At 46.7% G+C, this 13437-nt stretch overlaps 1 protein-coding gene across 9 annotated transcripts in view; it reads left to right on the plus strand.

The window, feature by feature from the left end:
- LOC100118598 (MICAL-like protein 1) overlaps nucleotides 1-13437 on the plus strand; it is a 100011-nt gene that overhangs the window by 76482 nt on the left and 10092 nt on the right. For all 9 annotated transcript variants that reach the window (XM_032600118.1, XM_032600120.1, XM_031932354.2 and 6 more), the window contains 3 exons: nucleotides 1584-1863; nucleotides 3588-3766; nucleotides 7304-7386. Coding sequence is in view for 4 of the 9 variants with exons in the window: in XM_031932354.2 (XP_031788214.1) it covers nucleotides 1712-1863; nucleotides 3588-3766; nucleotides 7304-7386 (414 nt within the window). In the remaining 5 variants the exon portion in view is untranslated. The remainder of the gene's footprint in view (nucleotides 1-1583; nucleotides 1864-3587; nucleotides 3767-7303; nucleotides 7387-13437) is intronic.

Raw genomic sequence — 13437 nt, forward strand, 5'->3', positions numbered from 1 at the left:
GACGATATCGTTATTAACCGATTAATCCGGCGAAACGAGGCGTAATTCATTAATCCAGCGGAGATCGTATCGCTTCGCGCATTATTGCGGTTACATAATGGACTCTCCTCGTTCCTTCGGAGTATCATAACGGGGAGCTTTTTTCGGCTCATCGGGGCCGTCGCCTCTATAGTATAGCATAAGTAGCGCGGAATTTTTGCTCGGCTTCTTATCATCCCCGGCGCGTTCCGCTATTCTGTTATTTCCTGCAGAAGCGCGGCGCGGTGAGCTCTTCGTTTTCTGCAGCGCATACTTCCTTCGCGGATCATCGTCGTCGCTGCTCCTTTTATTATCGGACGAGCGGATTGCACGGCGAGATGGAGCGTAAACAGGAAGGGGATGTATACAGGCCCGTCATTTATACAGCTTTTGTCCTTATTTCAGCGCACGCGAGCGTTTCCTCGTCCCTGAGACCTATTCTGTGCACGTTATTCGTTTATTCGTTTACAGAATTCTCGGTAAATTTTAATTACGGCTTATACCCTCTCAACAGAATGACGAGCTTTACGACGCCGTTTACGAGCGAAGAGTTACCGTCATATTTCACTTACCGACGCGCGCGCGTGTAACAATAAAATCGTTCACTCACCGTTATGCGCGCGTCACAATAACAACCAACCGCGCGCTGAGAGAAGAGAAAAAAAACGTACGGAAAATCAATAAAAATCGCCCCTCTCTCTCGTGCATCAGTCATACGCGCATTCCACAGCGGCGTGTAGCGGCTTCTAAAACATATAACCGACTGTCCATCGTTTCCGGCACACCATAAACCGCGCGGGTTCTGTTATACGCTGCTATAGCTCGCGTTCCGTTATCGTATATATATACTGTACTCTCGGCGCCCTCCTCGACGCGCGATTAATAAAGCCGCGTCGATTGTTCGGTTCGCTCTCGCGATTAAAATTAATAGCTCCGTAATAACGCGGCGTCTCGATGTCGTATACGAAATAATAGAGACTCGAGCGTGTATGTGTATTCCGAGAGCTAAAAATATATACGTGTAACTATATAGCGAGCCCCGCACGCGAAGCAGTCGCAAAAGTACAGAGTAGTACGCAGTGCGCAGCCGAAGAAGTAGACAGAGCGAGTTAATACCGAATCGGCCAATAATGCGCGTGTGTGAGACTGGGGGTATAAGCAAATAAACGTGCGGGGCTGCGGTAGCGTGTAATTTTGTGCGAGTTTCATTGATCATTTGCATAGCCGTAATAATGCACCGCATCGCCGATATGTGCGAGATTTTTCCAGTCTCTCTTTCTCGTGGCGCCGATACTTTTAAGGCAATGATTTTCAGAGGTCGTAAAAGTGCGCGGCCGACGCTGTGGCCTTCGCCGCCTTTGCCGCCGCCGCTGTGGCACCTATGGATGTGCGAAGGACTCGCGCGGACACGAAAACCGCAGCGACGAGTCCTTGTGTTGGTGCGGATAGTGTGTCGCGCGTGAGGCTGCGGAGAGCGATCGTTTCGTGTGTTTTTTTTTTTTTTTAATTAAAAATTGAATTGTTTCATCGCAACAATCTAACCACCTCCAATTTTCTGATTACAGCAAATCAGCAGATCCGACAGTTCTCAAGCACAACCAGACACGCGACTGCGGCCCGAAGGATCGACGGATCCGGAGTAATCGACGAGAGTCAGCAGTAGCAGAAGCAAAAGGATCATCGCAACGAGAAAATGGGTGAACGTCGCGGCACAAAGGCGCTCGAGCTCTGGTGCAGGAGGATAACCGACGGCTATCCAGGCGTCAACGTCCAGAACATGACGACCTCCTGGCGGGACGGGCTCGCGTTTTGCGCGATGATACACCACTTCCGGCCCGATCTTATGTGAGTCATACACTTGACCTTATACTTACGTTCGCTATACTCCTATATGGACCTGTTTTCTTCATTTGTAAGAGCAGCTCTCTGTAAAGCCGCAAAAATCTCGGCGTAAAAGCTCGTTAACTACGATTTGGAAAGCTGCGCGCTAATGGCAGTTATACTTTTGAGCAAATAACAAGCGAAAGAAAGTCCTGCGTAAACAAAAAGAATTTCTAATCCACTCGGAAAAGTGAAAACGATAATTGCACGCGGCTGAATAATGCATACACAGTGCCGGGATTCGTTATAAACAAAAAAAGTACACACGCACAGTAGCATAAATCGCTCATACCGATCGTTAATTAATCGCGTTATCGCGGGACCATATCGAATTTCAAGCCGCGGAGCGCTTTGCGGATCTCGAGGGCGACGCAATTACGCGAGAGAGGGAGCCTAATCATATGCGCGAGCGGCCCGATCGCTTAATCGAATATAAAGAGAAAAAGCAAAAACAAAAGCCGTCGCTCAACAACAACGAAAAAATCGCCGCGCTCTCTCGCGCAACCGATAATTTAGGCCGAGCGTCGAGCTAGAGGCTAATCAAAGTAATTAACGATTTCCCGGTCTCTCTTTCTCTCTCTCTCTCTCTCTCTCTCTCTCTCTCTCTCTCTCTCTCTCTCTCTCTCTCTCCGTCGTAGCTGCAGCGCGGGCTCATTTAAAAAGCCCGGCAATCACGCGCGCTCCTGCGCAGCCGCGTCGCCCGCCCACGAGCAATTCCATCTCCCGGAGAAAATACTCGAGATCGACGCGCGGGATTAGATGCGCGTGTGTACTACCACAGCGAGATGTAATTACTAGAGAGGACTATGTGTGTGTGTGTGTATGGACACACGAGCGGGCAATAACCACCAATATTTACCTCTCGCGGTAGGCGCTTCTCTTTCCTTCGTTTTTTCTTCCGCCGCCACGCGACTTTCGCTGTGATGTGTATATATGGATGGATAGTCGTGAGCGCGATGTGAGTTATTATTGACGTGAAAGTTTGGAATTTTTTCGCTAGTTTCGTTGTTTCGTAATTCGATTGAGTTGTTCGGGTTATATGTGTGGACTGGATGGTGATGGTTATCGTGCTCACTAATTAATGAAGGAAATACGAGGCGCGTTCTCGGTGTATCAACTGCGTGAGTTTATTATGTTGGCGATGATTAAATTTGGGTCGCCGACGATCGAACGATTTTTCAAACTCTCGGCAGTCAACGCGTCGTTATAACGTCGTCGGTTCGGCGAATAAATCTGAAAAAGCAGTCGTTACTTATTATATAATGCGCGAAAAAGAAAGCGTATCCCACGCGAGTTTTCTCGATATCTCTCACATCCGCGAAAGATACAATAGACGCGCGCGATTTCCAATCGATCGTTCCCAATCAATAACCGATATACACTAGCGAACATTTCGTTTTGAAAATCGTTAATACCGATCAATTATACCGAACGCATTATAATATTCGATCTTTTGTAATCGCGTATCCGCGCGCGTAATTGCGTTGCGTACGATTTTTCACACACTCGAGCTCTCATCGATCTTGATCATCGTGTTCGCGCGCAGCGAGTTTCGAGCTCGTTTAGCATTTTATGATCGTATAAAATACGATATCGAATAAGGCAAAAAACAATAAATTTCGATAAAAGCCTATATATAAAACGGCGTAGGCTGGAGTATGTAATAATCATAAATTCTCATTTTTCAGCGATTTCGGCAGCCTGAACAAGGACGACATTTACGGTAACAACGAGCTCGCCTTCAGGACAGCCGAGCAGCACCTCGGGATTCCAGCTCTCCTCGACGCCGAGGACATGGCTTCCTGCTCGGTACCCGACAGGCTCTCCATCCTCACCTACCTGTCGCAGTTCTACCAGGTCTTCGGCGGTCAGTACACTGCATACGAAACACACTTGTGCACTTTGCCCGGAGCTCTCGCCCTTTTTATTCGCGTATATCATTATTTTTTGAGCCGCGGAGTCCTTGTGGACGCATCGCCGTATATGGCTCGCAAGAGTCGTTCTCTCGGCAGTGTAGGTTTATCGGGGGATAAATGAAAATGGTCGTCGGCAGAAGTGACGGACCTCGATAAATTAAGCGAGATAATCGCTCGGCTTTATTCTTATGTGCGTTCGATTATTTATTAACTCGATTTCTGTAAATTCGACATACTTCGCTTAATAATCAGGACACAGTTATGTATACACTTCATCCAAGTCATTTAATCCGCTCTCGAATCTACCGTTCAATAATCCCAACATATGCAAATTTCCGAACTCGCAGACGCGAGCTGTCTACTCACACGCGTCGACTCCACACAAGTAAAACAAGCGTCGAAACTCAGCTCTCGCGCAGCGTTACAAGCTCGCCGAGGAAACTCATAACTCATGTACGCATAACGTGATTTTCGACACACGCCGTACAACGAGTCAATCAATATAACGCTGCCGCTGATAAACATCGATGTGTACACGCCGAAAAAAAAACGAAGAAATTACACTAAGGCCCGTTTTCTTTCACAATACACGCTTATCGTCTTTCTCCTTTCGAAGCGTATACACAGTTCTCGAAAACAATGGTCCGAATTAAAACGAGAGCTGCGCGAGTAAATAAATGTGTGTCGAGAAAAATCTAAGCGCGAGAATACACATACCTATCTCTGAACTGGCTCTCGCTTATTCATCGCGATTTTTCGACCGACCGCCGTAACTGCATTAGAGGAGAATAAGAGCGAATTCGGTGTGTATGTGTGGCGATAAAGATCTATGTATGCTGGAGAGAGAGAGAGAGAGAGAGAGAGAGAGAGAAGGCGAGTCGCGTGTATACGCGCGATCTCTCGCCGCCGCTCTAAATAGGCCACACGCGCTTTCTCTCCGCGAGCCGCCCTCGGGGCTTTGGATCAGGCGCGTTTCTGTGTTTTCGCGAAGCCTCGTGGAAATTCGTTGTAAAATATAGCGCGATGTTCTTTCTCGAAAAAGCTTACAGCAAGTTTCATCAACTCGCGGATAATTTGCATAAAACGGCGCTTCGCAAGCTCTCCGCCGTTGAGCTAAGCAGTGAGTAGTAAAATTATCGCTGTTGCGCTTAATTTGAGCCGAGAATTAGCAGGCAGCCCGCGAAATTCACGCATCACCGCGTGTTATAATTTAATCGTTTTGCGCTTCGCGTCCGGAAAAGCTCCGACGCGAGAAAGGTAGAAACGCTCTTATTATTATAACCCGAAGGTTCTCTGCTCTCGAACGTTTCGTACAATCCCTCACACACACACACACACACACTGATGCATTTTTATTTCTCACGCGCTCGCACACACGGATCTTTAATTAAAATCTCGAGGCTGATTAATCGAAATTCACGTCTCTCTTTCTCGCGCAAGTATAACGCGAACTGATGTACGAAGATTCGCGCGTCACTTTTTTTTCCCGCGCGCACGATGCAGCGCGAAAAGAGAAACAGCCGCATATATCGAAGCTCATCGCGTCAATTAAAACTTTCCCTTTTACGACGTAATTAGTCGCGCAGAGATCTCGGCGCAGCATCTCTCGCGCGCGCTTGTCGATCAGTTTTTTTCACGCGTCGCACCGTCTGCGGGTATATAAGTTGTTTCTCTCCCTTTTGCCGCCGAGCCGACGCTTGACCTACATTCCGAGATCTGTACGCGTACGTATGCAGCACACACATGTGTGCCGCTGTTTATGCCGTTTCCTTTGATGTGCTTCCGATCGCTGCCGCGCGATGTCCTGCATAATTTCGCGCTCTCTTATTAAGGCATATGTACTCGCGCGGACGTTGAGAGATCGGCCGAGTGAGCGATCGATTTATATTTTGAATTAAATACAACAATGGACGAATACTCTGATAATCGATTCGATTCTTCTCTCATTACGCGATTCTTTGAAAACGAGCAGCATCGGCTTCTCGCTGGCGTATCATCGTTAATTGATAACGAGCGCAGTTACTTAATCTTCTCTCTCTCTCTCTCTCTCTCTCTCTCTCTCTCTCTCTCTCTCTCTTCTCGGACTCGAGCAAACATTGGCACATGAATGGCGCGATTAAATCACGCTTCTCTGCGCTGATTCATAAGGCAATCAAAGGAGAATTTATGCGTTATTATTATGTCAAACTCTCTCCCTCCTCGCGATAGATTTTCCTCCGCGCATTATATACCTTATAGCCTGCGGTGATAAATAGGCATTTTCGAACGATTAAATTTTTCCCCGGCCGCGCTCGAAATCCCCGCCACTACACGTGACATAATATACACAGCTATTGGCCAAGCGCACAGCGCTGCAGCACTAATTGAGCTTGGTGCGAGCAATTACATCGGGATAAATCGCGAGCGAAATCATAACAGAGGCGGTAACTGCGCTGTAAATGATTTTTATTGCGAGTTATTTTTTTTACTGTCGTCGCCGGTGTCCTATACTCGACGTAAAAGTGCAAACAAAAGAGCGGCTGATTTTTCGTAACGACGTCGTTGCGTCATTTTCGCTAAAACGTCGGAGAAAGAGAGAGAAGAGACTCGAGAGTGGGTGTATGACTGGTTGAATTTAATGCGCCGAGAGATGGATGCGTCATTTTAATATTAGAAGACGACGAAAGGATTCTCACGCGGAGATTGATTCGTTGGCTTTTCTTTTTAGACCCTGTACACTATACTCGTTAAACGAGCCTTACGCAACGAGCGACAATCACACTTATATATTCCTACTTTCTTAGAGAAGAAAAAAAAACAATTAAAAAGTAACGAGAATATAAAAGAATAGAGGGAGATTTCGGTCAGAGGGTTTGCGAAAGAGACGACACGAGACACCGAGAGAGAGAGAGAGAGAGAGAGAGCGCCTCTCTCCCGCGCGCATCGTGACGCAACAGCAGCCGAGAGCGTAATCCACGCAAATGATGTGCAATTAGCGACGCGAATAATCCCTCCCGAGTGTATGTTGTATACATACAAAGGCGCTGCATGCACGATCCCTTCTCTCTCTCTCTCTCTCTCTCTCTCTCCTTGTATGTGTTTTTCTCTACCGTATTATGTACATAAGAATCGGTTGCATCTCTCCGCGCTGCTTCGCGCAGCTATCGTGTCTGACCGTCAGGCTCTGATTTATGCCTCGGTTTATCGGGCGACATAACGCTTACTTTCACATATTTCGCGCGTGTGTCGCGCACAAGAAGCCGCCGCTGCGGCCTAAACTATAGATTTTCGATTGTCGTGATGCTAAGCCTCTGTGTGTGTGTGTGTGTGTCTATAGAAATCGAGTCGCGCTCCAATGCTGATTTAGGGCTCGTAGTATATTCGGTTATCCGGTGAGCCGAGAGCTCGTTTTCCGGGGAGATAGCAATGTTGCGAGAGTTCCCTCTGCGCTGATTAATTCTAAAAGTATTATTACGTAAGGTTAAAACGAAATCCTCTTCTGCTTACAGGTTCATCTCCGAGCAAGCTGGCGCTGAACAGGACGTCCGAGAGCTCGGGCGCGAGATCGGTGCCAGAGTCCCCGCAGCCCAAGGTAAATCCAGCGCTTGTATACGTGTATATACTCTCTCACCTATATAAACTCTTGCATTTCTTTTTCGGCCTCTAAGCGCCCCGGCCTACTACCTACTTATATACTTCGTGTTTTCGCGCGCTTGAACCGTTGCGCAAAACAGCAAACGTCGTCGTCGCTCTTGCAGTGTGTATAAGTAGATGTGTACACCACCGAGTTGGAGAGAAGATTTTCTTGCCTAATGGTTTTTTTTTCTAGTCGGCTCTGTGCAGTTTTTTTTTTTAGTTTCGGATTTAATTGGTTAATGTGAGTGTACTCGATGCGAGGTAATTCCTCTGATTTCGAGAGGAATGTGTATAATCGTTGTTTTGTGGTTCTCCTCTGTATTGTGCACGTGCGGATGAAAAAGAATATTAATTGAGAAAATTCTCCATAAGTAGTACCAATTAAACGGCTGCTGCGGATTTCGATCGAATTAAAGCCCCTCAAACTTCAAACTATATAACTGCAGCTATTGTGAAACGAATGCTTCGTTTATTCTGAACTCGATTCATCGCCAACTTTCCTTATACATTTCCTATTTGAACAAAAAATAACTATATATCAGACGTACGTTATTCTCACGCAATAACACATACACACACCGCGTACGAACGAGGTGAAAAAAGCCGCAGAAATCGAAAATCCATAGCCGCCTGCACCGACACAATAAAATAATTCAACGACTCTATACTACAACTGCGTCAATTTCCTCTACACACTCATCGTCGAAAGTAAATCCGCAATAATTGCAGTCCTCCGCGTGTACGCTCTCGCAAGGTGATATTTAATCAAGCCAACAATGCCTGCGGCGGCAAATATTAGCCCCGACGACAATGGCAGTAGCTCTCTCGCTCTCTGTATACTAATGCCGATCGACAGCGAGCTATCGGAATCGAATTAAACGCGCGCAATATCGCACAATAACTCGCTCGACACGCAGCTGCCGCCGAGAAGAGAGAGAGAGAGAGAGCCGCGAGGGGGGAACGCAGCCGCGAAAAATCGAATCTGGTTTAACCGGTAAGCGGCCTATCAGTCGCGTCTTTTATTTTCGAGGGTGCACTCCTATCGACCCGTACGAGAGCTCTAGTATGCGTGTCCCTTAACGAACCCGATAAACCCTTGAAATTTCTCGTTACGACTTTCGCAGCCTCCTGCCGCTGCTGCGTTGCTTTTCTATAATTGACGGGCTTGCTCCCGCGCGTTCCACTTCTATTTATACTCTTCTCTCGCGGATAGATTGAATTTTCGAGATGTACAGAGCGGATATGACCGCGGCATTAACGTTTCTATCTCCGCGCTTACTTATAACGATTTTATCTCCTTCCGTCGCGAGAAATTTCACGCGGCCCGATATCTGGAGCAGCGCGCGTGTCGCTCAAAAGAGAAGCTCTGCCAGCGCGATATCGTCAAAGAGAAATCCCCCGGCGATATTGCGCGGCGCGTCGCGCTTCTTCTTATCCCTCCGGTTCATCTCTCTGCGATATGCATACACACACACATACACACCACAGCGCGGGTAATAAGAATTTCCTCGCTCGAAATTGCGCAACTCCGCCGCGCGGCTGTGTGTTTCATAAATTATTCCCTCTGCTATCTGTGCCGATCATCGCTGATTTATCTCCGGAGAGGAGAGAGAGAGAGAGAGAGAGAGAGAGAGAGAGAGAGAGAGAGAGAGATGCAGCGCGCGCCTTTTTTCGGCCTCCTTTCGACACCCGCCGCCGCCGCTGTCGTCGCACTTGCTTTTTGTCGCCGGCCTCGATGGGCTACTTCGTAGAGACTAGATTCTATCGCGGATCGTTTTGCCTCCTTTTTTCCGGCAAAGTCTGCTGATATAAGTACCGCGTATGCTCTTCATTTTCGGCAACAGCACCTCGCTCGAGATTTTTCCCCGCGAAAAAGGATCCGAGTTCTATGACAAATCCAATAAAGCGCAGTAGTAAAGCGAGAGAAAAAGCCTCTTCCGAGTAAGAGATTACGAAAGGAGAGCCAGCTCGGATCCGGAAAAACGTCGTTTAGCGCAGGCTTTACAACCGTCGCGCAATCCCTACGAGTATATAAGAGAAGAAGAAAAGAAGAGGCCGCGCCGCGATTTCACTGAAAACTCATTTGTCTTACTCTATACCTACTGTTCGAGTCGCGTGTCGCCGAGAGGTTTTACGACCTTTATCGCCTCGGCGCGAATGCAAATCGATGCGCGGCTATGGCTTATAGACACGAGCGTTTTGTCGAATCGATGAGCGCGGCGCTTTCAATTTCCGCGCGCGCGCTCGATATTATTAGGGGAATCCCCCGTGCGCACTGGATTTCGTCTGCTGCGCTGCTGTGAATTATTCATAGGGTGCAGTGTGTCGGTGGCGTTGGATTTTTGAATTTCTGCTACAATTCGAGCTTGTTGAGTTGGCGATTGTTATTGTTGGTTTTTTACCGACAGAGCTGCGGTTATGGCTAAACCCAGTCAGAGGCATGACACGCATTGATTACCAATTAAAAACGACTAGTTTTATTTTTACAACAATTTTTGACGTCGAGGTAGGCTACTCTTTTTACGGAGGCGAGAAAACCGATGCAAAAAATACGGTTAAAACTATCTCTGCTATCTCATATAACAGCTGTAATTGCCTCTGATGATAAAAAAGCAGAAGCAGTGAGATTGTATCTGTGACAATCTCTATATCCAAACCATTGTTCAGATTTCGAATACGTAACAACAATTTTTCATATTTTTTATTATACATTATTTTTGCTTACATTATTCGCATGCACGTGCCGTCATATTTTAGAGTATTTTATAAATTTTCATAAGCCACTTTGAAATTTACTTTTCGTCACGCACACATTATACATGCGCTTATAACATATCGTCCATCAAATTTTGTTTTGATTTTCGCTGCCCGCTTGTGTAAATTTTAGTGTCTATAAACATTACAGTAAAGAAGCCTAACCGCATCACTCTCGTTTTTTTTTCGCATATAACAACTGATACAATATATAGCTTTTATGGTATGTGATAAATATTGCAATACACCTCTAACGACGACTCGTAGCTGATACTGTATGCATCATTAATATCTCGCCTCGCATCGTCATCATCTCCGCGACTCTCTCGCGACCGTAATTTCGTTTGGGAGCGCACTTTCGTGAAAAAAATATCGCGGCGAAAACAATGATTTATCGTAAACCCACGATATAATAATAGCTTCGCGTTATAGCATGCATCTTACACCGATGAATATCGGCTTGGTAAATTCGCGGAGAGACAAAAGCCGCATAACAGCGTGTAAAATCAATCGCCGCTGGTTAGTCGATAAAGCCGTGTTTGTGTACCGCGTCTCGAGGCTATATACGTGTACGTGCTCTTGATCGAGCAAAAAAAAAATGTCGTTTCTCCTCGAGCAGTACACAGCTCATTTCACCATCGCGATTCGTCCTCGCGAGTAAATGTTCCAATTACCGAGAGAAAGAGAGAGAGAGAGAGACTTCGGTAGCATAGAACAGCGCGTACGTGTTTCGACATCGCATTTCATCACAGCCGAGAGTTTAGAAAATCCAGCGGATCCTAAAATAATCCGCCACCAATTAGCAGAGACACATTTCGCAAATTCGTCGCCTAAATAGAATCGTCTCGGGAAAGAAGTGGGCTAATTCGCTAAACGAGAAAGAGAGACTGCAGAGTATAGTAATTATCGTCAATTCGCTCTCTAATCGCGTATAAGGGCTTTCGGGCTTTCGAAGCCGCGTGCGCCTGTATCGATTGTGTCCATGCTACAAGCATACCGGAGAGCTAGAGACGGAGCCGGTATTAGCGCAATCGTCGCGTGCACCGAGAGACAGACGGAGAGGATCTAATTAGCGGCCGGCAGTGCAGTTCTCTGCTCTCGCGTAGACTCCGCGGATACGCCAGAGGGAGAGCTTATCGGTATCCATCTCGTTGACGTAGTCGATCTTTCGCGATCGGCTGGTTTAGAGCGCTGGATCAGAGATGTGTGTACCGAGCCGAGCGTTGGCTCTTTCTCCGCGACCTACCATCCTTTCGGCGTCTCTTTTTTTTCTCCTAGTCGCAGCGTTGCACCTCTCTCTTTTAGTGTTGGGAGTCGAGGAATTTTTTTTTTTTTTTAACGACTGTCGGGCGCTGTTTTATGGGGAATTCCTCGAGCTTTTGTCGCGCTGCGGGTTGCCACTGTTACGTAGCCGCGCTTCGGGCTGGAATTTCGAAGGGAAAGACTGCGGGACTTGATTGCACCTGTTGGTGTGCATCAACGCGTGACTCGAATACACTATTTTATCAACTATTTTATTAAAGATCAAAGAGTTGTATCTTTTTATTTTCACATAGCAATACTTTCCGTATTTGCCGAGAAGTAAGAAGCTCTATACTCTACGCGATTAAACTCGACGATCTTCCCCCTGGATTGCCTCTCGTTGCCATTATTATTATTTTTTCTCGCGAGAAGCAGTGGTAACGGACGACTCGAGATTGCCGTCTTTTCTCCTCCTCCTCCTCCTCGTCGATATACACACGCGCTGCGTTTTTCCACCCGGAGCGCTTTCGGTTCTTCGGAAACGGTGTACGTACTCGTTAGTTTTTATGTAATCCATGCAGATCGACTCGCTCCGGTTTCATTTGTATACCTCTTCGAATTTGTCCTTTGGAGATGTAACGGCCCTTGGGAGAGATTCTCGGTTGGGTAATCCGTATAGACTTTATATACGCCAGGGGAATTAGCATTATACGTTCGAGTCGTGCGTGGATCGGTCGAATGCGTTTATTAACTCCTCTGCTCTCGCGTCTCTGTCACGTCGTCGCCGGTAATGAGAGTCGTAAAGTTTATTGCCTCCATTGTGCGGATCAATGCGTTTATCGCGTTAAAATAATCGCCTCGGCGTTGCATACAGTGTTACACGCTGTTATATAGGATGGCTCGCGGGTAACCGCTGTTTTATTGCGAAATTGATTAAATTTACAAAAAGCATCACGATTTTCCCCTTCAAAATCGAGAGAAAATCCATAAAATCGTTTTACGCTTCGAACATCCGCGTTTTATGGCCCAGAACGACGAGTGTATATATCCGATGCGACATTTACACTATTCAATAAATACGTCGAGAGGCGCATAATAAAAATCGGCTATAGAAGCTCGCGACGCGATCTTTTAATTCCGATCCCCGCAGATCGTTCACCTTGATAAAAAACACGATCTCTACAGCTGCTGCTGCTGCACCTTCAATCTCTCTCCTCTTGCATTAAGCAACTGCGCGACTTGTCTCTCTCTCTCTCTCTCGAAAAGCCCAAACACAGTCATTGATGACGCAACGTATAGAAGGAGAACAAAACGAAAAAAAAAATCCGACAAATTGACGCACATATGATAGCAGCAGACGGTACAGTTTCGCAATCTGCATGACAAGTGCCGCAGTGCTTGGAAAAGCCGGTACACAGTCCGAATAGAATCGCGCACGAAAGATCTCGTTGAAAGTGAGAGAGAGAGGGGCAAATAAATTATTGGCGCAATCCCGTTCGTTTAAGAGACGAGAGAGAGAGAGAGAGAGAGAGAGCTGCAGATTGTTCTGTTTACAATATAAGCGGCTTTACGTAATGTATAGCGTCTCTCTACTCTGCTCTTATATAAATATATACACACAGAGGCGCATCAGTTCGAGAGCCGCCGGCTGCATTACAGAAGTAATAAAGATCGCTCCCGGCAGCGACGACGACTGCACAGTGCAGTCTATATAGCTAAACGCGGTTAATAAGAAAATACGAGCGATAGCCGTCTTTTTATCGACGACGTGACGCGATGCGCGCGAGAAGCATGACACTCGGCAATGAAAAGGTGAAAGATGAATATTTCGTTTTCTCCGCGCGCGTGAACAGAGCGCAATATTATACAATTCTTTCTCGCAGATTTTTCTCCGCCGTCAGCTCGTCGCATTCGTTTTCATTAATTTCCACTCCTCTGCGCTTTTCTGCATATATGCAAATTTCATTAGCCCCCGGCGGCTCCTGTCCGCCTCTGAATCATATGTATGCAA

Source organism: Nasonia vitripennis, chromosome 5, assembly GCF_009193385.2.
Source record: "Nasonia vitripennis strain AsymCx chromosome 5, Nvit_psr_1.1, whole genome shotgun sequence".
NCBI lineage: Eukaryota > Metazoa > Arthropoda > Insecta > Hymenoptera > Pteromalidae > Nasonia > Nasonia vitripennis.